The 17,136-nt window shown below is 46.8% G+C and overlaps 1 protein-coding gene across 3 annotated transcripts in view; it reads right to left on the reverse strand.

The window, feature by feature from the left end:
• LOC119970409 (GRAM domain-containing protein 2B) overlaps window positions 1-17,136 on the reverse strand; it is a 165,374-nt gene that overhangs the window by 127,520 nt on the left and 20,718 nt on the right. For 2 of the 3 annotated variants that reach the window (XM_038804985.1, XM_038804981.1), the window contains exon 1: window positions 461-588. The exons of the other annotated variant lie outside the window; for it this stretch is intronic. In XM_038804985.1, the coding sequence (XP_038660913.1) occupies window positions 461-573 (113 nt within the window). In that variant the 5' untranslated portion in view covers window positions 574-588. Of the gene's footprint in view, window positions 1-460; window positions 589-17,136 lie in introns of those variants that run through there. 3 annotated transcript variants of the gene reach the window in all.

Raw genomic sequence — 17,136 nt, forward strand, 5'->3', positions numbered from 1 at the left:
TGTCAGTCAAGTCTTGTCTGCAATATTAACAGAAGTATGGGAGCGTTAAGTATTTGTTTAACATAAGCTGGTTAAAACAGTAGGAAGAGAATTGTCATACAAATTAGTTCATCCACTAATAACAAGTCATATCCAGCCATAAATGCACTTCTTAAAAGTTTTGTCATAATGCAAAATAGATTTCTTGCTGCAAGTACAGGGCCTTAAAGAATGTCTACTGCCTAGGTTCAGTACGAACACTTGTAATGATCCAGACTATTCTTTTTGTACTAAAGAATTTTCTCTTTGAATTCAGACTTTTCAGAAGGGATAAGCACTAGTGATTGGTTGAGTTATGCATTAAATTTGACATGGATTTGAAATATAATCTTGTGTTTAAGGTTGGATGCTAGAGTAATCAAAATGTGATGGCTTTGAACTTATTTTGATATAAACTTTTCAAAAAATGTGCAAAACTTACCTCGCAAACAGAGATTTTATACTCTCTGTTGGACTGAATTGGGAAGATTTCATGACAAAACTAGTTCCATCAAGACACAGAACAGGATCTTCCAAAGAAACACTTTTGACCATTTTCTTAAATTGACAATAGCAGGACAAAAAAAATGAGTACGGTCTAATTCCTGTTCCGCAGAAGGTTGGACTTCACATGATATCTGCATGGAACTTATGAGGTAGAACAGCTCAACCCAGCCCAGCCCAGCCTGCCCAGTCCAGCTGGTTCTTATCAGTTAATGCATGATATATTTATTATTCCTCCACTGTGACGGCTGCTTAGGTCACCTGATAAGCATGTTTCTATAGAAACCATTACTTTCTTCAGTAGTTATTTTGTTGTACATTAACTCTACATTAAATAGCAAATTAATCTTTATAAATAACCTTGAGCGGGTACAAAAAAATTCATGCCATCGTGGCCAGCAGTTTTCAGCCTTTTCTGCCTCTGTGAACGAAAACAATAGTACTTGCTTCTAACTAATTGGCTCAGTTCTTCTAACACAATGGATGTTGAGCGTGATTGCTACGCTCAAAATCTATAAAAGCGGCCACAAGCTATTTGACAGACAAAACCCTGCAGAGCTGACGGCTTCCAACATGTGTATTGAAAGAAATACAGGCAGCTCCATTTCAACATAAGTTGATGCAGCCTAGTAATTCTGAACATACAAAAAAGCTCACTGATCCATCCAGTCTGACCTGTGCAGGCAAGGTTCAGCCTATGTGCACCATCAATCCGCTCCCCAGTCACACAATCTCCTGGGAGAGGCAACAAAAGAAAAGAGAAAAAGTATCTTCGATCAATTCAGGACAAAAGCTCTGGGAATATCCTTTCCGGCATCCCAGAGCAATAGAAAAAACTCCAGAGGATAGTAATAATTGTGAACATTAGTGTTTGCTGGGTCCACATGTCTTCTATGACTTTAATTCAACTAGCTACCTTTGGAAGGCCAAGAGCAAATCAATACTCAGTGCATTTCTGCAAATCCATTCCTGAGTTTGCTGACTCTTGGAAAAAATAAATGCTTTCTGGAATGTAACCTAACTCCATGCCTCCATAGCTTGTATACTTCTCAGCCGTCCCTGTGTTATATAATCCAAATAACTAATCCAGAATCTACTCTTTTAGATTTACGCTTGGGCTGACAAGTGCCAGGCAATGACCATCACCAATAATAAAGAATTTAACCATTGTCTCTTAACATTCAATGGCATTACCATTGCTAAATCCCCCACCATCAACATTCTGGGGGTTACCATTGACCAGAAACTGAAGAGGACTAGCCATATAAATTCCGTGGCTACAAGAGCAGGTCAGAGGCTTGGAATCCTGTGGCAAGTAACTTCAAAAGATTGTCCACAATCTACAAGACACAAGTCAGGAGTGTAATGGAAAACTCTCCACTTGCCTGGATGAGTGCAGTTCCAAGAAGCTCAATACTATCCAGGACAAAGCAGCCCACGTGATTGGCATCACATCCAAAAACATTCACTCCCTCCACCACCAACACACAGTAATAACAGTGACTGGTAGTAACAGTCTCTGGTTGTTGCAGTTCAATTTTCCCGTCGGCAGTGCAGCCCCAACAATGGGTTTCATGGCACCATGGTTGGTTATAGTAGGAAATCCTATTGACAATCGGCAGGAAGATAGAATCCTGCCACCAGCAAATGGCGTACGGCTGAGTAACACACGGCTGGCAGACCGGAAAATCCTGTTCAGTGTGTACCATCAGCAAGATGCACTGCAGGAACTGACCAAGGTTCCTGAAACAGCACCTTCCAAGCCAACCACCACTATCATCTAGAAGGACAAGGACAGAAGACACATTGCAACCCCAACACCTGCAAGTTCCCCACTGAAACACTCACAATCCAGACTTGGAAATATATCGCCGTCCCTTCACTGTCGCTGGGTCAAAATCCTGGAAAACGCTCCCTAACAGCACTGTGGGTGTGCCTACACCACATGGACTGCAGCGGCTCAAGAAGGCAGTTCATCACCACCTTCACCACATTGGAACTCAAGGGCAATAAGGGATGGGCAATAAATTCTGGCTCAGCCAAAGAAGCCAACTTCCCATGAATTAGTAAAGAAAACGTAATTTTAAACAACCTTATCCTGATTTTAGCTCCCTCTGCCTCGTCAAAACTGAAGGAAGTGGTGAGGTGGACAGCTAAAATGAGGCCTGTTACTTCAAAATTCTGATCCTGCTGCCTTCCACTTTGGTTCCAATGTTGACATATTCTTTTGAGCAAAAAAGCATGAAAACTGTGGGAATGAAGCAGGGTCTTGTTTAAATATGCAGATGAAGTTCCAATATGTTGATTGGGACTCAACTGCAATATGAGTTGGAGGGTTGAGCTGGAGAGCATTAATTGGTTCCTTTCAGGCCACACTTTAATGAATGGATTCTGCAGATATTTATGCTCCACATGAACCATCTCCCTATTCAACATAATTTATTACTTTTTCCCACAGTACTTTTGATGAATTAACTGAAGAGAAAATTGAATAGCTTCTGTCTGATTGGGCTAAATCTTTTCTGGTTTGTTTTGTATAAAGTCGATTTAGGCGATATCGACTGACATTTCTGTTCCACGTTTTAGTGAAGAAATTGACATGAATGTGAAAACTGCTGTTTTTTGTAATTACGTTGACATGTTTGATAATATTATTAGGAGAAGGAATCTCACTTTGTTGGGTGTTTGCCCGGCGACCGGAGAATCCCGCCCGAGGTCATTGTATTTTTCCATTTCACGCGGCTAACCTGTGGTGTTCTTGCGGCGGGCGGGAGAATCCAGCCCATTGTTCTTTATGGGTCCCCATCAATAATTATGCACATGCCTTTAGAAAAAAATTAGATTCTATGCTGACACTTTTCAGAACTGAAGGAAGCAAAATTTCCAGGTAAGATGCCCATTTTCATCTCTTCTCATTCGCTAATGGTTAGTTCAACTGGAAAACCTTTCCCCCACTGGGGTAGGCAGCTTCCCCTTACGTGGGTTGGGGGGGGGGGGGGAGGAAAGAGGGCCATTAAACTGGTAAACAGCGGTTTTCCAGTTAACGTCGCCATTAGAGCTAGTGAATCGCGGGGTTCATTCATTTCATTTCAATTGGGCTCCCGCCGCCGGACCGACCATGAATCACTGGACCCGCTCCGCCGGCGCAATCCCGATCTCACGCTCACTTTGTGAGATCCAGATCTACATATTTAAATTACCTTAATGGTTCATTTAAATACCTTGACACCGGATTCACCTGACGCCCGGGACTCAACAGGCACGCCAGTGAGACCTCACCAAGGTGCCTTTTAATACTGATCCACACAAATGTGAACCAGGCATAATGGCACCTGGAAGGGCTCTCAGGCCATTGGAGGTCCTTGGCTGGTCTGGGATAAGCCAGGGTAGTACCCTGACACTTCTCCTGGTAACTGAGTATATTGGCACTGCCAACCTGGCATCCCCTGGAAGTGCCACTTGGGCAACCTGGCATTGCCAGCCTGGAACCCTGGCAGTGCCCCTAGCACATATGGGCAGCATTCTCCCCTACCCGGCGTGACAGAGGGTCCTGGAGTAGGGGAGTGGCGCCAACCACTCCGGGGTCGCGCCTCCCCAAAGGTGGGGAATTCTCCCCACCTTTGGGGGCCAGCCCCGCGCCGGAGCGGTTAGCACCAGAAGACTGGCGCAAAAAACCGGCACCCCCGGCAGCGGGGCTGGCCGAAAGGCTTTCACCGGTCCGTGCATGCGCCGGCAGTGACGTCAGCGGCAGCTGGCCGCTGACGTCACTGCCGGCGCATGCGCAATGCGGGGTTCTCTTCCGCTTCCGCCATGGTGGAGGCCGTGGTGGTCGCGGAGGAACATAGTGCAGCCAGGGCACTGGCCTGGCCCCTGATCGGGGGGCCCCGATCGCGGGCCAGGCCACCGTGGGGGCACCCCCCAGGGTTCGATCGCCCCCGCCCCCCCAGGACCCCGGGGGCCTGCTCGTGCCGCTGAGCCCGCTGTTCCAGAGGTGGTTTAAACCTCGGCGGCGGGAGAGGCCTCCCAGCGGCGGGACTTCGGCCCATCCCGGCCGGAGAATCGCCGCAGGGGCCTCTCCGATCGGCGGGGCGAGATTCCTGCCCCCGCCACTTCCCGGGTGGCGAAGAATCTCTGCCACGGCGGGGGTGGGATTTTAGGCGCCTCCAGGCGATTCTCCGACCCTGCGTGGGGTTGGAGAATTTCGCCCCTGTAGTGCCACTCAGGCACCCTGTTTAAAGCGATGGTGGTACAGTAGTTAGCACAAATGCATACCAAGCTTTAGAGGTGAATTTGATTCCTGGCTATTGCAACTTAATCCTTACAAACCCCAGGATTGGAATCAATATTTGGTGCTGTTCAAAGGAATTTTGAATTAAAACCACAAATGGATATAATTTATGTTGGTCACACTACTATGAGCATGCCTGACCTCAGCCAATCTTGGAAGCAGATCCTGGCTTGGTTAGTACTTGTATAAGAGACCACCAGGGGCTATATTATTGTATGTGAAAGTGTTTGTGAGATTGTGGAAATGCGTGGAAGAGAAAAGGCTGCTTACAATAGCAATGCGTCGGCTTGAATATTGAACTTTAAGAGAAGCCTTCTGGTAACATTTATGTCTGATAATTAAGCTAATCTATCACCAGATCTGTGAGGTGTGGTTATTTTACAAGAATACAAAGGTGTTAGTTTACTTCAGTGGTAGCACTTGTCGCTCTGAGCCACAACATTGTAGATTCAAGTCCCTCTCCGAGAGGGAGGCATTGAGGGAGCGCTACATTGTTGAAGCTGATGTCTTTCAGGTGGGATATTAAACCAAAGACCCATCTGTCTATCCAGGTGAACATAAAAGATTCTAGGGACAGAGATCTATCTTAGTGACTTGACAGGTTTTCATCCCAGACCCAACACTACCAAAACACACAAGTAGGTCTTAATCTCACAGTTGTAGTTGGTGAGACATGCAGTGTGTAAACCTGGCTATCATATTTGCCTGTAAAACAGCAATGACTATATTTCAAAGTAATCCATTGGCTGCAAAGCACTTTTGGAAATCCTGATGCTGTGCAGGGCAATGTGTGAATACAAATTTGTTTTCCCTCCATAGAATGAAAGTTCCAATTAAATAATCATTAGAAGACATCTTGGTAACCACTTCATGTTTAAAACCTGAAGGTAAAGAGTGAGGTTGGTTGTGTATTCTTGCTGTTCCAATTGCACCAGCTTATCTAATGACTTTCGTTAGCTCACTTGTTATGCCCTTTGTCCTGTCAGGAGACAGGAAACATTGACCTTTTGCTTTACTGCAACTCTCCCTCTAGGGTGCTGATGGAGACAAGTACAAATGTATGTTGTGTTTCTTTATCCATGCAGGGTCATACATATGACTGTGGCTTTTGAATGATGCATAGCATAAAGATAATAAATACAATGAGGGCAATTTTAATATACAACCTCAAGGGATATGGAAAATTGATAATACATTATGATACATGAAGCTGCAGGCAAATATTTGCCCATTAGAGACTAATCTTGTAGCTTGTTTGCACAAATTCTCCTTGAAATCAAACTGCAGTCACCTCGGAGTAAAAGAAAGATAACAATTCTAGCCAGCACTTATAAATAAATCACATGAAAAATTGTCTATAATTTAAAAATTAAGTTGTCTGACATAACTAAATTTAAGAGGAAAAGGATGCATTTTGTTTTGTTAGCATATTTTGAGCTTTTTCTTAACTTTTTGCTGTTATTTCTAACTGACCCAGTATACAGATGAATATTTTTGATTCTATACATAATGTCATGGTCACAGTAGAGATCAATAACTTTTTCTTTAAAGGAGACAAAATTTGAAATTCCCAGTATTTGCAAAAGAGTGATCAACAAGTGTGTTTGGTTTACAACAGAAGGATTTTACTACACAAGAATCAACAAAACAAACACTAAATACTATCTATTCTATACTCGACATTCAGAATTAACATGAGTTAAGCATTAATTAACAGGCTATTTGTGGTAGAATATAAATTATTGTTATGATCATAGCAGATGCTAGCTGCAAACCAAATCCCAAAGGAAAATTTTGTTTATGGGCCATATCCCTTTTTTTGTATTCTGAAAACAAGAAGAAATTTACTGATCTTAGTAGAAAGGAGCCGGGTAGCACTTTTGTGATTTTAAAAATTAAAAGTAAAAAGATTTACACACAAGAAGAAAACTTAAGCACATAAGATTACATTTGCACTGTTAAAATCGGTCTTACAAAAAACTCGGTGCTTGGCCAGACACACAAATGAACACCTTCCAGGCAACACTCTCTTATAGATGTTTAACTATAAAAACCCAGTAATATTACCAAAGGCAAACTGCTCACATTTTAATAAGGTATACCACACAAACTTTCAAAATCTCTTCTACTATGCTGTTGTCATACAAAAAACCTTTGGAAACAAGATTGTTATTTGCAGCGCCAAGACTTTTCTGGTTTGACTCATGGCTCATTTAAACTGCACCTTCTCTAAGCTCAGATCTGTATCTAGGAGATCATCCTCACACAACCAACTCTTAAGATCTCCATAGTAACTCTAAAATACCTTTTTTTCCATTTCAGTTCCATTGTACTCACACCTCTTTGTAACTCAAATCCTTCCAAATATAAAATCTTTCATGTTTCGTTTTTGTTTCTGATTCCAGGTCAATAAAAGATAGGAAATGATTTGACCAAAAATGTCTCATGGCTGGATTATTCCACCCCGCCTACTCACCATGGGCGAGTCGCAGACAATGGAGAAGTCCACTGACCTCGAGCAGGATTCTCCAGTTGCTGGGCGGAATTGCTTGGAATTCACAGCAGCAGAGCACTGGTCCATTAGCATAGACAACATTTTCTGCCTCTCGATGCTGGAAACGCAACAGCGATCGGGCGGGGATTCCCATGTCCGGCTGAAATCAAACTTAATTCCCGGCACCGAACCGAACGCCATGTTCTGGTACCTCATTGTTTTTTAAAAATGTATTTTATTACAAACATGTATCAAAACAGGTTCCAGCGAGTAAACACCCCGGGAAACATACTTCCCAACAATCAATGATACAGTCTGTACAGATCTTTCCTCTTTTTCACCCACCCTCCCCCGCGACGAACAGCCCCTCAACACGGTCACAAACATCGCCCACCTTTCCTCAACCCCCCCCCCCCCCCCCCCCCCCCCCCGAAGCGTCCCTTAACTCATACTTTATCTTCTCTAATCGCAGGAAGTCGTACAGGTCACCTATCCCAGGTGGCGATGCCGACGGCCTCTCCAGCAAAATTCGCCGCCGTGCAATCAGAGGCGGAGGCAAGGACAAGACATCGGCCTTCCTCCTCTCCATGAGCTCTGGCTTCTCTGAAACCCCAAATATCACCACAAAAGATCCACTCCCTCCTCCACCATCCTGGGCAAGACTGCGAACACACCCGCCCAGAATCTTCCCAATTTTTCACAACCCCAAAACATGTGCGTGTGATTCGCTGGCCACCGGCCACACCTTTCACACTCATCTGCTACCCCCTGAAAGAACCCTCTAATTCTTGCCCGAGTCATATGAACCCTGTGCACCAGCTTAAGCTGTATCAGGCTCATCCTTGCACAAGAGGTAGTCTCAATTACCCTACGCAGTGCCTCACTCCATACTCCCCAATTGATCTCCCCTCCCAACTCCGCTTCCCATTTTTCCTTGATCTTCACCACCCGCTCGCCTCCCTGCTCCCCAGCCACTTGTATATATCCCCAATTCTTCCCTCCCCTTCCATATCCGGAAGCAGCAGTGGCTCCAGCAGGGTGCATCTCGGCAATGTAGGCAACCCCGTCCAGACCTTACGCGCAAAGTCCCTAACCTGCAGATACCTGACCTCAATCCTCCTCGGCAGCTCTACCCTCTACCTTAGCTCCTCCAGTCTGGCGAACCCTCCCTCCAAATACAGATCCCTCACCTTGACCAGCCCCACTTCCCTCCACCTCCTGTATACACTATGCATCCTCACGGTTCAAACCCATGATTCTCGCACAGCGGCGTTAGCACCGCCATCCCTTCCACCCTAAAATGCCTCCTCAGCTGATTCCATATCTTCACTGTGGACTGCACCACTGAGCTCCTTGAATACCTACTCGGAGCCATTGGCAATGCTGCCATTACTTTAGAAGATTCCTCCTCCATCCTAATCCACTCTACCCCTTCTCCTTCCCACCACCACCCCACCTTGTCTACGTTCATTGCCCAATAATAATGAAGCATGTTTGGCAATGCCAACCCCCCCTGCTACCTCTGTAGCAGGGCCCTCCCCACCCTTGGCACCATTCCCGCCCATACAGAGTCAGAAATGATCGTGTCCACTTTCTGAAAAAAAGGCCTTTGGCACAAAGATCGGGAGAACTTGAAAGATAAACAAAAACCTCGGCAGAATATTCATTTTCACCACTTGGGCCCTCCCCGCCAGCATTAAGTGCAGTGTATCCCACCTCTTCAGATCCTCCCTCGCCTCCTCCACCAGCTTGGTTAAGTTCCACTTATGGAGTCCCGTACATTCCCTCGCTACCTGAATCCCCAAGTACCTAAACCTATCCCTCGCTACCGTAAATGGTGTCCCCCCACTAAATTAGCCCGCTGTGCCAGCTAATACACCGGGAACACCTTGCTTTTCCCTACATTCAGCTTGTATCCTGAGAACCCTCCAAACCTCCCCAGCAGGCCCATAATCCTTCCCATATTCTCCAACAGATCCGAAACATACAGCAAGAAGTCATTGGCATAGAGCAACACCCGATGACTCCTCTGTCCCCTCATAATCCCTTGCCACTCTGCAGAACCCCTGAGAGCCATCGCCAATGGCTCTATGGCCAGCGCAAACAGCAGCGGTGATAACGGGCACCCCTGTCTCGTACCCCTGTGTAAGTCAAAGCTTTGTGAGCTCATATCATTCGTTCTCACCCTCGCCCTTGATGCCACATACAGCAACCGTACCAATGCCACAAATCCCGGCCCAAACCTTCCCAAATCCTCAAACAAGTACCGCCACTCCACCCGATCATGGCCTTCTCCGTGTCCATGGACACCACCACCTCTGGTACCAGAGCCCCCAACGGATTCATCACAACATTCAACTGCCATCTTATATTACTTGCGAGCTGCCTACCCTTCACGCAGCCTGTTTGATCTTCTGCCACCAACCCGGGGACACACTCCTCCAACCTCCCCATCAACAACTTAGCCAGTAATTTCACATCCATGTTCAATAGTGATATGGGCCTATACACCCCACATTCCACTGGGTCCTTTTCTTTTTTTGGGATTAGTATGATTACTGCCTGCGTCATCATCTCCGGCAGCTCCCCCTTCTCCAGTGATTCATTAAACACCCCCAACAGATGTGGTGCCACGTCCGTTGCAAATTCCTTATAAAATTCCACCGGGTTCCCATCCGGCCCAGGGGCCTTCCCTGCTGATACCTCATTACTGGCGGCAGCTTGCAAACCGTAATTTAAATTCATTTACATTTCATTTGCTGATTGGATCTAGTTTGCTATGGGTCTCCATGATTCTCTGCCCCTGTTAGGCAGCAATCACGTAGGCATGGCTCACAACAGGTATATACAAGGCACGGCTGCTGAGCGGGTGAGAGGAGGTAAGCAAAGTTTTAAAAAACATTAAAGTTGTGGCACTTTCTAGGGGGCGGCTGCTAGGGCCGGGGGAGTAGCGGGGAGTGACATAGTGACAGCTCCCTGGATTCAGGGTGTCCCCCTTGGGATTGGGGTGGCCTGGCTCAGGCTGCCATTGCTGCAGTATTTGTTTTAAACACGCCCATTTGGTACACGCACCAGATTGCTCCATCTGCTGACTGCTCACTGTGTTCTGCAAATGTTCACAGAGCCTCTGGTCATTTGAGAGCCCATCCAGGTCATCCCTCTGTTATATTCTGTGCACTGGCCAAAGTAATTTATGAAGTACAGAACATCTATTTTAAATTATTTATTATTAAACAACTGCATGCTAAAGATAACTAAATTAAATAAAATAATAAACTACTGATATTAATTAACTATTGTCGAGCTACTGCAAAATACGTCCATCCCCCAGCAAGACCTACTCCCAACTCCCCAGCCACAGGGTCACATGGTGGGTTTATACCGCCACCTAGTGGTTGGAGGTCATGGATAACATTATGTACAAACTTGCTTTATGCATATCATCACACCCTCTGGAAACCCTCAGACCCCAGCTGGCCCATCATCGGGATGGGTGTGGCCAAACTCAATCAGTGGCACACCATGTGCTGTAACCCCAAACAAAGGAGACATACACCATGGCCTTTGGAATCCTCCCTGGCACACTCAGGGCAGGGACTTCACCAGTAACACTATCAACTAGTCCACTCCACAGGACCAGCTGTCTACAAGCCCTGCCTGTCTACCGCGCTCCTACTCCCATCCATCCTGCCCCTGGACAGGTTGTCACACCCCGGACCCACATCACACTGCAGCTACACTCCCAGAAGATGCATATTTCCTTGCCACATCCCCATCTGTAGGACCTGCCCACAGGCAAGTCTCTTGGCATGAAGGTGACTGGGGCACACGATGAGCCTCTTCACCGCAAAACCAGGAACCACCCTACTAGTGGGATAACATACGGCTCACCCAATGAGGACACCTATAGTTGACCCCACTGGGGAAACAGGAAAGGGCCACAGAGGCCATCGCGGCTTGGGTTGCGGCATCCACTGGTGCCCATGTTGCCAAGGATGGGTGGTGAGGATAGAGACTCCTCACATCACTGATGGGGTTATTCACTGATGTAGACAGGGGTGCAGTGTGGAAGGCAACATGCCGGGGGGAATGGCTGAGGGTGTGGGCAGGTTTGGGGTGCATGTGAAGGGCAGAGCTGATGTGCAACTCAGGGTCACCATGCAGCCTGTTAGATCTGGACTAGCAAGGGAATGCTCATCTTGCTAACATGTCTTCTCTTTTTCCCTCTGCAGAAGATGGATTTCAAACTTCAGTCAGGGAAGCTCACAGTCTGCCTGGCTGCAACTGCTGTCATGGATGCTCAGAGGTTGGAGGTACAGGGCCTACTCATGGAGGACCTTGCACAAGAGGAGCCTGCCCCAAAAGAGCAGGGGCGGGCTTTCAGGAGAGGTGGTCATCCAAAAGCTGAGAGGGAAGAGTGTGAAGGAGACACCACATCAGGCCACGTTTCTGCTGTCAGCACCTGTCATTTGAGAACCTGCCAAACCACATTTGCTGTCAAAGACTCAGGCTAAGCAGGAAGACCATGTGACATCTGTGCTAGATGGTGGCGCACCTGGCATCACGGAGGTATGTAGGATAACACCTGCTCCCTGTGGCCTTCAAGGTGATGGTCACCCTGTACGTCTTTGCCTTCGGGTCCTGCCAGGTGCTGAGCGGGGACCTGTCTGTGATCTCTCAGACATCTGTTCGCAGGTGCTTCTGTGCTGTTACGGATGTTCCATTTGCCCCAACAGTGGACTATATCCCCTTCAGTATAGACCAAGCCCACCAGGAGGATTCGCTGCCATCTCCGGCATGCCTTAGGTCCAGAGGGTGATAGACAGGTCACATGTCCTTCTACGAGCACCGGCCCATCATGGGGTGCCCTTCATAAATAGCAAGGGGTTTCACTCCCTGAACATGCAGATGGTGTGTGATCACCAGCTGCACATAATACTAATCCGCACCTGATACAGGGCAGTGCCCATAACTCGTACATCTTGATGCACTCATCAGTTCCCGGCACCTTCGAGGTGCTCTCTTAGGTGAGGGGTTGGTTATTGCGGCCGTGGATAATGATGTCTTTCCGGGTGCCCCAGACCTAGGTGGAGAACCACTGCAACAACACCCATGCAGCAAACCAGGAGTGTTATTGAGCATTGCATTAGTGTCCTAAAGATGTGGTTCTGATGCCTCTGGTGGGGCTCTCCAATATAGCCCCAGGAGGGTATCCAACATTGTGGTGGCCTGATGCGTTGTTCATAACATCACGCAGTAGAGAGAGTCATGCTGGAGGAGGAGGAAGAACGTCAGACCTCTTCTGACGAGGAGGGTGAGGAAGGTGTCCAGGACAATCCGGGCATGGAGCTCCGGCTGGCATGGCAGGCTGTCCAACGTGTGATCCAGGGCAGCCGCATGCGGGAAAATCTAATCACCATCAGATTTTTAGAGGCCTGGCCACCGGCCGCTCCATACGTTCCACAACGCCCCCCTCCCCCTCCCCCCCACCAACCTCCTTCCCCATAGTTTCTCACATCCTCCCCTGTCCCTCCACCCTTCACTCCATCCCACCACCATCAAAATGGGTGGTGTAAAATGGGTCACCAAAAATGATTCCCAAGGATCGCCTGATATTTTTTTCCATCTTTCCTCTGAGTAATTTTTGCTGCCTTGAACTGATCTGTCCAAAGAAAAACATTCACATTCTGAAATTTAATACCTAACCAATACACAACTACAATGTTTCATTATGATATTTGGAATGGCTGTGGGATCAACACTGATGTAACGCTACATATAGGTCTGGGTCTGCTCTGTTTATAGCAGCATTTTGTATAAGGCGGTATGACAATGAGGATCTCTCAGATGACAGAGCCAGCATAAGGACATTTGATGTGGAGTAAAAGCTTTGTACTGCCTCATACAATTCAAGTTACGTGCCCTTTATGAAAAGAAAAGGGTGTTGCCTTGGGGCAACACGGTAGCATGGTGGTTAGCATAAATGCTTCACAGCTCCAGGGTCCCAGGTTCGATTCCCAGCTGGGTCACTGTCTGTGCGGAGTCTGCACGTCCTCCCCCTGTGTGCGTGGGTTTCCTCCGGGTGCTCCGGTTTCCTCCCACAGTCCAAAGATGTGCAGGTTAGGTGGATTGGCTATGCTAAATTGCCCGTAGTGTCCTAAAAAAGTAAGGTTAAGGGGGGGGGGTTGTTGGGTTACGGGTATAGGGTGGATACGTGGGTTTGAGTAGGGTGATCATGGCTCGGCACAACATTGAGGGCCGAAGGGCCTGTTCTGTGCTGTACTGTTCTATGTTCTATGTTCTAAAAGGTAGGAATTGGTAGAGAGGTGTATTTTTAACTCTTCAGTGAATCCCGTTTAAATTGTGACTGAAGCAGCAGTACTGGAACTTCCCTGGTCAGTGGATTCTGCCCGACTCTCGAATTTCGTACCGTGAAGCCAGGCGATGGCTTCAGAGTTTGAAGAGTATCATCATTACCACATAACCCAACTCAGTGGGAAGCATTTACCAACCAACCCGCCGTGTGTTTTTTGGCAGTTGAGACGGCCCGCCAGCGGGATTTACCAACCTTGCCGCTGTTAACGGGAATTTCCGGTGACTGCACCGCTCGTCGTCAGAAAACGCGTGGAACTGGAATATCCCGCAGTTGTGAACAGCCGGCAGATTGTGCCCATGATTTTTTCCTATGTGTATTGAAATATTTTGCTGTCGATTTGATTTAAAATGAGACAATGCCTGAAAAACGTGGATGGCTGATGCACAGTGTGGTAGGCTATATTAGGGGTATCGCGGTACCTAGGTGGGATGTACCTTATACTGTAGTATGAGTGGTAGAACCTGCCTGCTGGTTCCGCCCAGAAGGTGGAGCATAAGAGTCTGTGCTTCACCCACAGGAGCCATTCTGTATCGGAGCTGCTGGGGTAACTACTTGTTTATTAAAGCCTTCAATTGGACTACAATCTCGCTTCAGTAGTGATTGATCGTGCATCACACAGTAAATGAGGTATTGTCTGATTTTGGACATTTATTTTGAATTTATATGCTGACGCGATAATAAGATTAATTATATTTCTTTAAGGCTGGATTCACGTATCTATACTGATAGAGCATTGGGGAATGTGTTTAGGTACGTGGGAAAGCACACAGCGTGTTGAATCCTCGGACTGATTCAGCAGCCTTTTGGTACTTTGGAACTCAGAGTTAAATCTCGGCTTCGAGTTGGAAACGTCCGATTGGACATAACCATCGATTTCACTGTTTTTTGTGAGAATTTACAATATACAAGGTGGAATTATTTTGTTGTCATGCAACATCATGGTTTTAAGTATGCAGAACTGAATACAATTTACCGTCATAGGTGAGGAAGATCAAATGCATTGGGAGGGATTCTCCGTTTGGCGACGCCAAAATCAGGTTCGACGATGGGCCCCTAAATAGAGGGACCCCGCACAGGGACCTCCTAAATAGAGGGACCCCCCCACCTCACAGACACCCCAGAAAAAAGACCCCTGTCTGGAAGCTAAAGACCATTCCAGACAGGGGCAGTGAAACAAATTACTGTTGTAACACTTACCTGGAGCCTCCACCTGTCTATTCCTGGAAAGAGAACAGCTGTTCTAAACCCCAATGTTTACAAACATCAACCACATCAAAGAGAGATGAATGCATTCCAGTCACTAAGTGCATTCCAATCACCCAGCAGACATGGCGCCCAGTTCCCGTTCGTAAATACTTGCAGTAAATCGTGCCCACATGACTTCCGCTTGAGAGGGGCCGGGCATCGCGAAAGGGCAGAGCATTGTGTGTCCAACCAGCTAAGTAGACTTAAATGCATGCAAATGCCAGTTTTGCATGTCCCCGCTGGTGTGGGGTGCAAACCATGTTTTCGTCGTCAGGGTGAGACAGGAGCATGGTGCCCGAATCACCACCGGTGCGAATCTTGATTTTTGCTGGACGCCTGATTCTTACACTGATCAAGATTCACGTTTCCACGGTCTGAGGCAGAGAATCCAGCTTTTCCAAACAAGGGTTGGAAAGTTGGCCTTACGGGTGAGAACATTCTCTACCTTACGTTGACAAAAAAGAACCCAATTTGCTGAACTCTGGCTAGAAGCTCTGTACTCGAGTGTCTGATCACACCCTTGATCCTGGCTTCACATCTTGAAGCTGATGGCATCTAATCTCAGTGCCCTGTTTCAAATCCTACATCCTACCCATCACTAAGTCTTCACAGCTTTATGCCTGTAATATTCATGGTCTCCACACTTCCCCACTCCCAGTACTGAAAATGTCATTGTGATCTTAAGATAAACATTTTCATGCATTCTAAATTCCATCCCACATAAACGCCAGCCTGATAAAATGCTGCATCCTATTTTGTGCCAAATAAATCTCCCCTATAATCTTGCAGCACTCACTGGCCCACTGTCAACCCCCACCCCCTCAGAACAAATGTTTGTCATTGTGATTTTACACTCTTTTACTTAAATCTCTTCTTTTTCTTCAGTCTAGTGTCATGCCCAGAGGTTTCTTTGAAACGAAATCTCACTGCCTTCAGGTGATGTCCCGGAGGACTGGAGAATAGCCAATGTTGTTCCTTTGTTTAAGAAGGGTAGCAAGGATAATCCAGAGAACTATAGGCCGGTGAGCCTTAGTTCAGTGGCAGCGAAATTATTGGAGCGAATTCTTTGAAACAGGATCTACTCCCATTTGGAAGCAAGTGAATGTATTAGCGAGAGGCAGCACGGTTTTGTGAAGGGGAGGTTGTGTCTCATTAACTTGATAGTTTTTCGAGGAGGTCACAAAGATGATTGATGCAGGTAGGGCAGTGGATGTTATCAATCTGGACTTCAGTAAGGCCTTTGACAAGGTCCCTCATGGCAGACTGGTACATGAGGTGAAGTCACACGGGATCAGAGGTGAGCTGGCAAGATGGATACAGAACTTTCTAGGTCACAGAAGGCAGAGAGTAGCAATGGAAGGGTGCTTTTCTGATTGGAGGGCTGTGACTAGTGTTGTTCCACAGGGTTCAGTGCTGGGACCTTTGCTGTTTGTAGTATATGTAAATGATTTGGAGGAAAATGTAACTGGTCTGATTAGTAAGTTTGCAGATGACAGAAAGGTTAGTGAAATTGCGGATAGCGATGAGGACTGTCAGAGGATACAGCAGTATATAGATCATTTGGAGACTTGGGCGGCGAGATGGCAGATGAAGTTTAATCCAGACAAATGTGAGGTAATGTATTTTGGAAGATCGTTAGGAATATACAGTGAATGGTAGAACCCTCAAGAGTATTGACAGTCAGAGAGATCTTGGTATACAGGTCCACAGGTCACTGAAAGGGGCAACACAGGTGGAGAAGGTAGTCAAGAAGGCATACGGCATGCTTGCCTTCATTGGCCGAGGCATTGAGTATAAAAATTGGCAAGTCATGTTGCAGTTGTATAGAACCTTAGTTAGGCCACACTTGGAGTATAGTGTTCAATTCTGGTCGCCACACTACCATAGCGATGTGGAGGCTTTAGAGAGGGTGCAGAAGAGATTTACCAGGATGTTGCCTGGTATGGAGGGCATTAGCTATGAGGAGAGGTTGAATAAACTTGGTTTATTCTCACTGGAACGAAGAAGGTTGAAGGGCGACCTGATAGAGGTCTACAAAACTATGAGGGGCGTAGGCAGAGTGGATAGTCAGAGACTTTTTCCCAAGGTAGAGGGGTCATTTACTAGGGGGGATAGGTTTAAGGTGCGAGGGGCAAGGTTTAGAGAAGCTGTACGAGCCAAGTTTTTTACATTGATGGTAGTGGGTGGCCTGGAACTTGCTGCAGGGACGAT

This window comes from Scyliorhinus canicula, chromosome 8 (genome assembly GCF_902713615.1).
Source record: "Scyliorhinus canicula chromosome 8, sScyCan1.1, whole genome shotgun sequence".
NCBI classification, from domain to species: domain Eukaryota; kingdom Metazoa; phylum Chordata; class Chondrichthyes; order Carcharhiniformes; family Scyliorhinidae; genus Scyliorhinus; species Scyliorhinus canicula.